This window comes from Penicillium concentricum, assembly GCF_028827145.1.
Source record: "Penicillium concentricum strain IBT 3081 chromosome Unknown utg000001l_segment0_segment0, whole genome shotgun sequence".
Lineage (NCBI taxonomy): Eukaryota > Fungi > Ascomycota > Eurotiomycetes > Eurotiales > Aspergillaceae > Penicillium > Penicillium concentricum.
Window position 1 is genome coordinate 1390470 of NW_026622754.1, and position 13190 is coordinate 1403659.

General features: G+C 50.5%; 5 protein-coding genes across 5 annotated transcripts; 1 reads left to right on the forward strand and 4 right to left on the reverse strand.

The window, feature by feature from the left end:
- Nucleotides 1-573: 573 nt before the first annotated feature.
- N7517_000530 (uncharacterized protein) lies at nt 574-2004 on the forward strand (the record flags this gene model as incomplete). The annotated part of the gene is made up of 1 exon (XM_056718260.1): nt 574-2004. One exon carries the CDS (start codon nt 574-576, stop codon nt 2002-2004), a length of 1431 nt encoding a protein of 476 aa, XP_056582395.1.
- Nucleotides 2005-2551: 547 nt separating this feature from the next.
- N7517_000531 (AGC family serine/threonine-protein kinase) lies at nt 2552-4270 on the reverse strand (the record flags this gene model as incomplete). The annotated part of the gene is made up of 1 exon (XM_056718261.1): nt 2552-4270. The coding sequence occupies one exon, from the start codon at nt 4268-4270 to the stop codon at nt 2552-2554; it is 1719 nt and encodes a 572-aa protein (XP_056582396.1).
- Nucleotides 4271-5275: 1005 nt separating this feature from the next.
- On the reverse strand, nt 5276-6288 carry N7517_000532 (dihydroneopterin aldolase family protein; the record flags this gene model as incomplete). Its single annotated transcript, XM_056718262.1, has 2 exons — nt 5276-5458; nt 5536-6288. 2 exons carry the CDS (start codon nt 6286-6288, stop codon nt 5276-5278), a joined length of 936 nt encoding a protein of 311 aa, XP_056582397.1.
- Nucleotides 6289-7019: 731 nt separating this feature from the next.
- On the reverse strand, nt 7020-8829 carry N7517_000533 (uncharacterized protein; the record flags this gene model as incomplete). Its single annotated transcript, XM_056718263.1, has 6 exons — nt 7020-7412; nt 7464-7560; nt 7611-7684; nt 8090-8250; nt 8376-8504; nt 8778-8829. 6 exons carry the CDS (start codon nt 8827-8829, stop codon nt 7020-7022), a joined length of 906 nt encoding a protein of 301 aa, XP_056582398.1.
- A 575-nt stretch (nt 8830-9404) lies between these two features.
- Nucleotides 9405-11428, reverse strand: N7517_000534 (electron-transferring-flavoprotein dehydrogenase; the record flags this gene model as incomplete). The annotated part of the gene is made up of 3 exons (XM_056718264.1): nt 9405-9504; nt 9556-11074; nt 11137-11428. 3 exons carry the CDS (start codon nt 11426-11428, stop codon nt 9405-9407), a joined length of 1911 nt encoding a protein of 636 aa, XP_056582399.1.
- Between the last annotated feature and the right edge of the window lie 1762 nt (nt 11429-13190).

The following is a 13190-nucleotide window of genomic DNA, read 5'->3' on the forward strand; positions in this document are numbered from 1 at the left end:
ACTTTGATTCCAAAGTACTAGATACCAATTGTAATTGCTTATAGGGACTTTTCCAAGTGTAATTGCATATTAATGAGCAATTGAATTTACATGTGAATCTTTCAGAGTTGTATTACTTCCAATAGATATAGAATAATATAACGCTGTTCATTGTACTAACACTCGCATCTCTTACATTGCGGATAAATAATTCCGCTCGGAAAAGCCATTATTCCGATTAAAAGCTTCCCTTGTCGGCTGCGTCAATAACGGAGAGCGTAACCGCCTTGCAGGTTATCTGATATTGCTCGAGATTTAGGCAGCGCTCTGTTTATATATTGCTTATCCCTGACTTCCTTCTCTTCAATCCTCCGAACATCTCCCGCCGTTTACTACTATTTCCGCGATGCGATAGAAAGCTCCGCCATGCTAGATTGGGCTTGACGACTGTGACGTTCGGAACGATAACGATTATTGTTAATCTCGCGCGACCTATTCCTCATCAGGCGCGCCACATGCGCTTCAGCTCTGTCGCCATTGTGTGAACCCCTCGTCGAACTCATTCGTCTTTCCCCTCTTCACTTCGCACACCCCATGGCTTCCTCGGCACCGAAGCGACGAATTCCCGGCCTACCGAATCCGGTATTGGAAGCAGAGCAGCAAAAATGGCTATTCACCGAGGAAGAATTCGAGCGCACGCCGTCGCGCATTGATAAGATCGAACGCGGGAAAGAGGACTACATCCGGCACCGTGCAGTCGAGTTCATCTGGCAAGTGAGCGTGATGTTGAAGATGCCCCCGCAGACTTCAATGACCGCCACGGTGTACATGCACCGCTTCCTCATGCGCTATTCGTTGATGGGCCAATATCCAGAGATGGGGTCGGACCTGATGCACCCGAAGGTGATCGCCGCGGTGGCCCTGTTCGTCGCGTTCAAGGTGGACGAGGCCATGCGCCGCATGAAAGACTTTGTCATCGCATGCTGCCGCGTCGCCATGAAGCAGCCGAACCTGATCGTCGACGAACAGTCCAAGGATTACTGGAAATGGCGAGACCTGATCCTGCAGAACGAGAGCGTCATGCTTGAATACCTCTGCTTTGACCTGCAGGTCGAGTCCCCCTACCGCATCCTCTGGGACTACTCCGTCTTCCTAGGCGTCGGCGAAAACAGAGCTCTACGACACTCCACCTACTCCTTCCTCAACGACTCAACCTACACCGTCCTCTGCCTCCAATTCCCACCCCGCGTCATCGCCGCCGCGGCCCTATACGCCGCAGCTCGGCACTGCAAAGTCGCCTTCCCCGACGACGCCGAAGGCCGACCCTGGTGGGAGCAGATCGACGTCCACCTCGACGACCTCGTCCGCGCCTGCACCTTCATCGTCAAGATCTACGAGCGCGTCCAGCAAAGCCTCAGCAAGGGCTACCCCGAATTTGCAATTACAGACTCAACCTCCCACCCCAACGACCCAACCCGCATCTTCGACACCGATCCCACAAAATCAGCCTCAGAGCAACAATCCACCTCCACCCCTCCAACCCTCACCGTCACCCCAGACACAACATCCAATGGCCGCAAACGCTCACGCGAACCCGAATCTCACCCCAACACACACCACCCATCCTCCCCACAAAACAAACCCCCAACAACCCTCAACGGAAACGGCGACTGCGAACGATCCCCAAAACGCCAGCGCACCATAACACCCTCCCACGAAGCAATCCCCGACCAAAAAACAAACCCAGCCCCACGCGTCCCCGCAGCCGCATTATCCCAAACAAAAGCCACGCCGCAATTTAACTCCCTATCAATCGCGGAGAAGTCGTCAGGATCAAACGCACAACCTTCAAAAGAAGAGTCCATTGAAGAAGGCGAACTCCGTGAAAAACAACACGTCGTTCCAGTCGCGCATCCTCCTCTTCACCCGTCTACGGATGTGGATTGTCGGAGTAAATTAGACTCCCAGCTCGAGGAGGGCGAGGCTGATGATGATGGTGCTGGAAGTGAAGAAGGCGAGATATAGATGAGATCTATACATTTGGGTTTATTAGTCACTGTTGCGAAGTTGGGCCTTGGGGAATTGAGAGAGATTACTATTTATGAGTGAGAATGAAATTCACAGAAATAAACTTTCTCTTCTTTTTTGCTTATTTACCTACTATACTTTTGTAACGTCCTGATATATTGGCGCTGTAGACGATGTATGTTTTGTATAGTTCCAATGTCAAAATGTAAGATTCAATCTCAGTTTTCCAGGTCCATGTCCAAGGAGATGTATATGTATTTTTCCAAAATTTACTCTACATAAATGAAGAAAACTCCTAGAGATGCGATGCAAAGTACAACTTTATGTTCAGATGATACAGTTTTGTATTTCTTCAGAACATTTGAAGACAGGCAACTGGACAGGAGAACCGATCCCAGCTAACACAGTTGATACATACAATGCAATGTACGAGCAGATAGCCCGAACCGACACCGACACGCCTTGATGTGAATATGTGCATTATCTTCATTCTCCCGTTCATCTCCATCCTTGTCTTCTCAATCCCATTCAAATCCCCACACATTCAATATCCAGCAGTCATAACCCCCAACCCATGATCCAGCAAGCTGCTCGAAGCAACATAACTAAATCCACCGAACGGATTACTCCCAATCCCAAGCTCGTCTCCATCCGCACCCTTTCCAGCCGGGAAATCCTGTCCCTTTCCATAGTACTCATCAAAGCCAGCAGCAGTGACCGTCGGGCTGAGCGGGAGATGAGTGAAATCAGCAGAGAAGTTCTCCGCGAGAGCGGGGTCCGTGACGACAGGCTGGATAGGGGGGTCAAGTTCGCGACGTTCAAGGGCAGCCCAGTCGATTTTTCGGAAGAAGCGATGTTTCTTGATGATCTGCAGGTCTTTCTGCATGTGGTAGCCGAGACGTTTGGAGGGTTCTTTGCGGAGGAGACGGGTGAGAAGGTCTTTTGCGTCTGGTCCGAGGAAGTAGGGAAGCATGAGTTTTTGCTTGACGATCTTTTCTTGGAGCTTTGCGTGGTTGTTTGCGCGGAATGGAGGTGAGCCAGTTAGGAGATCGTAGCCCAGTGCGCCGAGAGACCACCAGTCGCAGGCTTTGCCGTATGGTTTGCCTTGGATTACTTCTGGTGCCATGTACTCGATTGTGCCGAGGAGGGAGTTGCAACGGTCATCGTCGCTGAGGGCGATCTTGCTGAGGCCGAAGTCGGTTAGGAGGAGGTGGCCTTGTGCGTCTAGGAGACAGTTCTCGGGTTTCAGGTCGCGGTAGAGAACACCGACGTTTTGGTGGAGGTGGGCTAGTGCAAGTACCATCTCAGCCATGTAAAAGGCTGCTGCGTCTTCTTCGAACATGCGTTCCATGGCGAGGTGGGTGAAGAGTTCGCCGCCTTGTGCGTACTCTAGGATCAAGTAGAGTTTCTCGTGGTCTTGGAAGGCATAGAATAGCTTGACGACAAAGGGGTGGCGGTTGACACTTTCTAGGATTGTGCGCTCTGTCTTGGTCTGCTCGACTAGCTTCTTGTGGACAGTGAGAGTAGCCTTCCGGAATTGTTTCTGGGCGTAGAGCTTGCCCGTGACGACGTGGCGCACCAGCAACACAGTTCCGAATGAGCCCTTGCCCAGACAGAGGATAGGCACAAAGTCCTCCGCTGTCATCTTGCGGCATAGTTGACTGCGCAATTCCGAATTCATGCCTGGGACATCAGCGTTGCGATCGTCCAGTGTCTCGGGTTGCACTGCGTCGGAACTAACAAAGTCCTGATCTAGAGGGATTTCGTAGCTGGTCAAGATCTCGGTCTGGTCGCTATCGGAGTAAACACTCGGGGTCTGGGAGACAAGTCCGCTGGAACCATTCGTGTCGGACAAATTTAGAGTATTGAGTTGAAGCTTCAATGCGCTGACCCCATGGGCTGCGGGCGACTGTACCATTGGGCTTGCGCCACCCAACGCAGTAGGAGGTCGAGAGGGTGCGCGGGAGCTTGCAGCGGAGAAGTCTGATTCCTCGTCGCCGGATGCCAGTGGTGTGAAACCGTGGACAGTCGCGCACGACGGCACGAATTGGTGCTTCTTCTTCTTCCGTCGCTGCTTCGGCATCATGTTCTCGTTGAGAGTCTGGCTTGCAAACCCATTGAATTCCTTAGGCTGCTCTGGGGGTGACATGGTGCCCATGTGTGCATTGGGGCGACGGTGATTGGCCGGGACGTCAATGACGCTGTCAGCCTGCGGCGCGAACACATCCCCGACGGAAAGGTCATCGGCATTCGAGGAAGGCATTACGCTTTCGTTGTATCACCTGTAATAGTTCCGCGACTGGAGCGAAACACCCCGGTTGATTTAGGTGAAGTGCCGGCAATAACCGCAGGGTCAACGATTGACCTTGCGCGGTTGTAAAGAATGGTAGCAAGGTATTTAGAATACCTATCTAACAGTCGCTGTTCACATAGAGACACCCGGTTAGCCTTGATCGCCTAGGCCTTGAATATGAACTGTAAAGAATGAATAGAGGGGTAGGTGAGGGTTTTCACGTCCCCACTAATTAAGCCAAGGTAAAAACGTAAAAGAAATTGAAAAAAAATAATGTAGAAATGGCAAATAAAACGCTGATTGGAGGGACGTACTTCAACTTAAGGAATCTATTGTATCAATAGGCGGGTTTCCTTCAGTGCCCGAACTAGTCGATAGACCAGCCTTGGATCTTTCGAGCAGCTTTACCGTCCGCCCTTCTTCAGGACGGACCCGGGACCCCTAGCCAAGTCACCTCGCGGGACGAGAAGTCAAAGGCCAAGGCGAAGGGAGACAGCAAGTGTGTCGACACGCTGGAAATATCAGGAGCAGGTGAGTCGAGATTCTGAAGGGATGGATCAAGGTTGGCTGGGAAGCCAGTAAGCGAAATCAAAGCAAGCGATGACGGAGGCGCAAATAGGCACATAGAGGATGAAGATATAAGCAAATAGAGATTAACAGTTCTTCCCCAGGAAGTGAAACAAAGAAAAGAGAATCTGCAGAAAATCGGATTTCAAGCGCAGATCCGGGGGCTGAGGTACTAGTCCCGATTTGGATTTCACGTGTCAGATGCTGACATTAACATGATCTTATTGATCCTATTGATCAGATTTATATTTGATCTTCACATCTTATATATGATATTGTCTATATTTTAATCTTTTTTTTATGCGAAGTAGTTCTACAGCCTCACACAGCCTCAATACTACACTTGCAGATGGGCGTCGATCTGCATACTGCAGCCTCCTGTATAACATGAAACTCCTTACGCGGCTCTTAACGACTGTCAAAGAAAGCCTTGGTGCGAGTAATCTCCACACCAGAGCGCTGAACAAAAGCAAGAGCACTTGGCTTCTCCACCTTGACCGTCACACTCTCATTGCCAAAGTCCACAGTGACAATCCGAGCGATGAAAGTAGCCAAAGATTCCACAGACTTGAAATCAGTCTGATCAACCTTCTATAATATCAAACCAAGTCAGTAAATCCCCCATAAAACCAAAAAAAGCATCAGAGAAAAAAAGGATAAACACATACCTCAGCCACAGCCCGCGTCACAGCCTGATAAGTATCAACAACAGTAGACCCCCAAGCAAGCTGCCCAGGACCCTGGAACGTAAGACCAACAACAACAGCCTGTTTCTCAAGTCTCTCATGAGGATTCACTCCCAAAATAGCATAACACCTAATCCCCTCAATGCGGAACTCCTCCTCCAAAACAACCAACCCCCTCGCCTCCCCAGCAGCCACCTCCTCCCCAAGCGCAATAACACCCCGATACCTCAGCCCCTCATCAGCACGCAACAAAGCCTTAGGCAAATGCAACAGAACCTCACACTCGCCATACGCCGCCGAGATAGGATTTGGCTGCTTCGCCGCAGTGATAGCAGACGTAGTCTCCAACAGCCCCAATCCGGCATCCGCAACAACACCCGCTATCACGCGCGGGTCCTGGCCCAATCCCCGACTCTGCATTTCCTCGCGACGCGTGCCGGATAGACTGATTAGTCTATTGGAAGGGTGGGATGGGGAAGAGATGTTGTCGGCCATGTTGCGGACGTCGGATTCTAGTCGGCGGAAGAGCTTGCCGTAGTCGAGGGTCAGGGAGACATTGTCGGTTTCGGCGGCTGTGATTATGGAGGAATAGGAGAGCTTCAGGGTTGCGGTGCATGGTTGGGATTTTCCCTGGCGGTGCCAGGCTTCTGGGGCGAGGAGGGGAAGCTCGATGTCGCGGAGACGGACGCTGTCGAGGACATCGGGGCGGGGTGGGAGGATGGATTGGGAGGTCATGATGGATTGTTGTTGGATTAAGGAGAGTTGATTAATGTGACGTGGATATTAAATTGAAAGAGGGAGGGGTTTTTTTTTGGCGGGGCACCCGTGGATGATTGTAGATCATGACGGTAGAACCCACACGGGCATTTCCGTTTGTATTTGTATGTAGAGCTATGGCTAAATAAAGAATATGAGGGTCTCTTGTGGAATATTGCATATATTTCTTTCAGTCAGTGCTAGAATTGGAGTTTGCCAGGGATCATGATCACACTCCCAAGATATATATATTGGTTTCAACATATTGAATCCCAGAAAATAAACATAAGTTTTGTACTGTAATCCAACCATCTATTCAAAGGTAGGTCATGTCCGGACATCATAGACCAACGGAACTTCGGATGTTACAGAAGAAACAAATCAAATAAAAGGATTAAGATTTTCAAATGCTAACACAAACACAATAGTCCAGGATGGATAAGAAAAACCATAAGGTAAATAACCGTTAGTCTCCAGCCACCCCAAAGCTATCAGGGAAGAAAGAAATGATCGAAAACTCGCGCTGTCCAGTCGCCAGGAAGAAAGAAAAGCACCCAGCCGCGAGAACACGCTGGACAAAACCTCGGCAGGTGAAAAAAGATCATGGCACCATGAAATCAGTACGAGACGTTGCGGGTATTTGGCGAAGGTCAAAAAATGATGGTAGAACGGAAGAATATGCAGTAAATCCAATCAAGACCCGGCGCCCTCTACCAGTAGCGAGGACGGTCGTAAGGCACATACTCGCCTCTCGGTGGAGAGCGAGGACGACCATAACCACGAGCAGCTAGGTAGGGATCATCATAGTGGCGAGGAGGTGGGGGAGGCCGGGCCTCGTAGGGGTCTTCATACGGACGACGTGGAGGTGGGTAGTCTTCCATCCGAGGGCGAGGGGGAGTCCGGCGGGCATAGCCATCCCGTTCATAGTAGGGATCGCGGCGGATTGGAATCGGCGACCGCTCACGGTAGTGCTCCCGAGGACTGTAGCCACGTGGGGGAGGGATCCGGCGGTCGTACTCCTCCATGGTGGCAGGGTAGGGGCGACGAGGTGGGGAACGAGACCGGTATGGGTCACGAACGGGACGTTCCTCAAAGTTCTGAATCTGGGATTTGGTGAGATGGTGTTCCAGTTCCGAGCCAGGATGGGCGCTTACATCGGCGACACAAGATACAACGGAGCCCTTGAACTCGCGCTGGTCCAGTTTCTCCACGGCGGTCTTCAGGTCGTTGGCGGTTTCAAATTCCACAAACCTTGGTTAAATGTTAATTGGGTCTCTTGCGGAATACAATGGTTCACCTACCCTCTGCCCTGTTCTCGGCCAGTCTCAGAGTACACCACGTCCAGTCCAGACTGGCGGGCGAAGTCTTTCAGGTCCTATTTAATGCATGGTGAGTCCAGGTCCAGGAAAGGTAAGGTGTCCGGCAAATGTGGAGAGGAAAAGGTAAGCACTCCATGTCCAGTCCGAGGAGGTGTATCCAGAATGGCCATCTTATATCGGCATCCAAAAGTCCCAGGAAAGGTTCCATGGGGTCTGACAAATTAGGGTGAGTATGCAAGGATTAAGGAGCAGTTCTCAAATCTCGAGGTAAAAGAAAAAAAAGCCATAGAAGCATTTCTCAGTTACCAGGAGGAGTGCTAATGGATTAGTACTCCAGGATCCTTGGCTCAACCGATGGCCCTGAGAACAATGGACTGGAAGCATGTGTGGGCTGAGTAGAGAGGCGGGGTTGAGGAATCTACATCAGGGACTCCGGGAAGGAATGGGTTTGGGCTGCTAACCTGCCAACTTGTTTCTGGAAGACCGGAAATCTGCATGCGGAACATAGTGCGACGTGGACGAGGGAGAGCATTGCGGTCTGGTGGTCCCGGGAAAGCCTCCTTGCGGCGCGGGCCGCGCGCGAACTGAACGGTGAGTCGCTCGCCTTTGAAGTCACTGCCGTCTGTGGTATTGATAAGCGAGAGGTAATCGGTGGAGAGGTCATGGGGGTCATACGGAATGCTGCAGGAAAATAATATTAGCAAATCTGCGCGCAAATGAATGGAATATTATGAGAGTTGTTCTTACCGGGCACAATATCTCTGGCATCCAGCTGGTCGTCATATTCGATAAAGCCGAAACCGTTCATCAACTTGATCTCCGTGATCTTACCGGAGCCATGGCTGCTGAAATGTTCCTCGATGTCGCTTTTGGTCACTGTAATAAATAAGATAAAGTAGGTTAGCGCATCATTTCTCAAAAGGCGATTCCCAAAACACCGGTTAGATGACTACCCGAGGCGGGAAGCTGTTCTAGCTGAAGCTCCCCATTTGCTCACCCTGGGAAGGGTGGGCCGATGCGGGCTTTCCGGACAAGAACACGAGGGATCAGAGCACATGAGTCTCTAAGCGACCAGTGAAGCGAAGCGACCGGGTCATGCATGGTGGTGCGTGTGTTCTCCAAAAGTCAGGGAAGAATCAGGTGCCATACCGTTGCGGGGAAGGTTCCCAAGATAAAGACGGGTTGAGGAAACCTCAGTCATGGCTGGTCTGAGATAAGCGATGAACAATAATAGAAAAAAAAAGATCTGGCGAAAGGGTCCCAGGAAATATGGAAGAGATCGAAAAGGCGGGAATGCAGAGAGATGTTATTAACTCCGTGCTGCAGGAAAGCGCGTAAACGTGTAACCCGACAAACGATCCAGTCAGGGGACAGACTGCACTTTCAAACGAAATAGCCAGCCAAACGAGAAAAAGATACAGAGAGTGAGAGGGGGAAGAAAAGAGAGAAAGTACCTGGCGGTGGACTTTGGCCGCCTCACTTTTGATCCACGTGGTTCCACCTAGAGAGAGAGAGGGGATAATTGATACATAGTTAATATAAGACATCTATTCTAGTATTTACATATTTATATAGTTCATAAAACATATACATGTATAGACTTGATATACTTGATAGACATAGAAATCGAAGCAAGGCTTATCCCTCGTGGAACTCTCCACTGTCATTCCACGGTTCTGCCAACCCCATGGGGTCTTTTTTTGGAATTGCCTATTTTGGGCTATATACATTCCATTTTCCCATTATGTCCCTATATTAAAAACTCCCGATTCTATATCAAGTCATGATGTACTTAGGTCCCTCTCCACCTTGAGGTGTTTGCCAGTTAATGTCTTGTGTAGGAACCTTGATATCACAAGTCTTGCAGTGAATGCAGCTGATAAATAAGTTAGTATATATCCAATATGACTCAGACCGAGGGACTTACTTTTGTGAGTTGATCTGGAATCGAACCCCGTGCTGTTTGCTAGGATCCTCCACATATTCGTAGACGCCTGCAGGACAGAACCGGTTTTCAATACCCTTGTAAGCAGGCCATGCGAGGTCCGTGTGCTTATCCAAGTCCTTCACCTGCAGGTGAACCGGTTGGTCTTCCTCGTGGTTGGTGCCTGTCCGGCTGACACTGGTCAAGATATCGAAGCTGAGCTCCCCATCTGGCTTGGGGTAAACGATCTTTTCGTATTGAGAAGCAAGCTTGGTAGCCGCTGAGTCCGTGCTGTGGTGGCTGAGCGTCCATGGAACTCGGCCCTTGAACAGGTAGGCCTCGATACCGGAGTAGAGAAGTCCACCGAAGAAGCCCAGTGGGGTGTTGAATGAGGGTCGGATGTTACGGACCTCGGAGAGCTCCTTCCAAATGGATGAATCCCGTAGAGACTTCTCGTAATCAAACAAGAAGACGGTTCCTTGATTGTCACCCTTAAGCGCCGAGAAGGCAGCCTCGGCGGCTAACATTCCTGATTTCATCGCGGTGTGGGTACCCTTGATTTTCGGAACGTTTAAGAAGCCAGCCGTGTCACCAATCAAGGCACCTCCGGGGAATGCGCACTTGGGGATCGACTGGAAACCACCCTCATTCAGTGCTCGGGCCCCGTAAGAAATGCACTTTCCACCCTCGAGAACCTCCTTGAACATGGGGTGGTGCTTCATTTTTTGGAATTCTCCGTATGGCGAAAGCCATGGGTTCGGGTAGTCCAATCCTACCACCAGACCGATACTCACCATGTTGTCTCCAAAGTGGTACATCCAGGCTCCACCATAGGTATCCCTGGGAAGAGGATATCCCATTGAGTGAGTGATCTCGCCTGATCGGAACTTCTCGGGCTGAATCTCCCAGACTTCCTTAATTCCAAGACCATATGTCTGGGGCTGGCTGTCTCGTCGAAGATCGTATTTCTTCATCACCTGCTTGGTCAAGCTGCCGTGGCAGCCCTCGGCAAGCAACGTGATGCGGGCATGGAATTCCATTCCTCTCTCAAATGTATCCTTGGGCTTACCATCCCGAGCGATTCCCAGGTCGTTGGTCGCAACGCCCTTGACTGAGCCATCTGGTGCATAGACCATCTCGCTGGCTGCGAATCCAGGGTACACCTCCACACCAACCTCTTCCGCACGCTCTCCCAGCCACTTGGTCAGCTCGTTCAGACTGACAATGTAGTTCCCCTCATTATGCATCTGTGGCGGGGTCGGGAGCGGGTATGAGCCATTCTTTGTTAGGAAGCGCATCTTGTCACCCTTGGCGGGGGTCGCACCCTCAAAGCGCGAGGGGTTGTCCTCAGCCAACCAGTCGGGGAGCAGTTCATTGAGGGCGGTTGGTTGCAAAACGTTTCCGGAGACAATATGAGCGCCCAATTCACCAGCCTTCTCTAGTAGAATAACCCGGAACTCTTCGTTGCCTGCCTCATTGGCAAGTTGCTTCAAGCGAATTGCGGCGGCGAGACCGGCGGGACCTGCAGTAAACCAAAGCTTAGTTAGGCTGCTTTGGGGGAGAATCAATCCACAAAGCACGTACCACCGCCAACAATGCAAACGTCCACGTCGTCCGACTCCCGATCCAATGTGCGAGGATCGAAGTTGCCATCCTCGTCGGTGAAGCGCTTTGATAGCGATTGCGAAAAGGCTCGTGTCTGGGTTGGCGCGGCGAATAGTGCCGTTCGCCGAGCTAAAGGTCGCCCGGAAGCTGTGAAGGGACTGGCGGAGTGGCGGGCTGGGGTAGCAATGGCGGAGACGGAGGTAGCTCGTGGGAATCGGGAGGATCGAATTTCACGCCTCAATAGAGGCAGAACGGCACCTTTTGATGCCATCGCGGTGTGTATTGTTCGGAGACCGGAGGGTGAGACCAGGATTACTAGCGACCAGCAATTGGCACCAGGTCGAAAGGATGAATGCGGAGAGGATGTTTAGGTAGATCGTAGATCCCGTATGTCCCCAGAGTCCTGGAGTACCCGAATTTTGAGTGGAAGTGACAAAACGCCGAGAAACCGCCTACCCTCGGCTTATCTCTCTTAGCCAATAGGCATCTCGGCGATTATCCAAAGTTAGAGGCCTGAGGCAGCGATCCATGGATGGATCCTCATGGATCCCGAAGCGGAAATCGCCTATAGCCGTCTATCAAGCGCAGAACTTTTGTATATTTCATAAATTTTATACTATCTTTATGGAGCACCTCAACTCTTGCCACCTACTCCATTGGCACATGTTTGATACGATATAGATACGGAGTACTCCGCACCGATCACATGCATCACATGGTTAGCTTCAGAATAAAATATTCCAACGGTCCAACGTTGGCTCCAGGCTTATTTGCATATATGCCAGAAACAACCTTAAATAGTCAAGTCATACTACACAGCTGTTTCAAGAGTGCGAGCCCCGATCCAGATCAGACTGCACCAATGCAGTCTCCCGTTTCCTGTATTATTACAGCATTTCCCGGAATGTGACGTTTGTGCCGTTCCGGGTATTCAGCATATTATACCATACCAGCATACCGGAATCCTCCAGAAAATGCAAAAAATACCACGAGAATGAACTGAGGGGTTGCGAATAACAGCCTTGGAAAGTCTCAAAGTTGGTAGATCTAAATAATAGATCCGAATAAGAGACCCGAAGCTCAAAAAAGTGACTGATCACCGCTAGATTGCATGCCATAAGATTCATCCAGACTTGGCGGTGGGTCACCGCCGGGCGCCACCGCCTGTTAAGGCAGAATCAAAACGGCCACCTGTCCTAATCGAAATCCCTGGGGGCGAGTCACCGGTTTGAAAAGTGAGAAAAAAGTATAGTCGAATCAAATATAAGCCGTGAGAGAGATATCTTGCTATTCGATGTTAGTCCACTAACAATAGTTGGTTATATTATAGTGCTTTCCTGCGGTGAGGTCAGAGAGGTAGGGAAAGAAACAAGGCAAAAAAATCAGAATTTTTGTTCAGTTGCCATCCGTTAAAGCGGCAAGAGGATAGCGCGTCGTACATGGAGTGACCGAGGGTAGTCGATGACGGTGATTGGATTATTATGGGACGGATGGACTATCAGCTGCAGGAGGAGCGCGGACTGGCAAACCCAACGCCTGCAACCATGGCGCCGGAGGATAAAGCAAGGGTGTTAGAGCCAGTCAGGGGCTAATAAAGAGAGATTAGCGGAGTGCGTTGGGCGAATGAAATACGGTATAGTTGGTGTGCGGCTTTGATTGGTTCATGAGGTGGTTTCCCAGAGCCGCTAGTGGACAATGAAGCCAAGGTTGAAGGGAGAAAGGTCTTGCTGCTTTTACCGCCACCGGCGGCCCAGCCTCCCCTGACCGGGCTGTGACTCAGCACTATATAAAGACCCAACCTCCCCCCATTTTACCTTGGGAATTTTGTCTCGGTCTTGGCGGATCTTATTTTCGGAAATTCTTCTACCCGCTCACCTCAAAAAGCCTCATCATATCTGCCCGGCTTTCTCTTACTAATCAGATCTTCGATCTTTGATTATTCTCTGGACCCTTGATTTGATACTTTTTTTTTTAGGGGCAAAAAAAAAGGGTTTTCCACGGAAACACCATAGAAGTTGAGCCTCAGGTTTCAC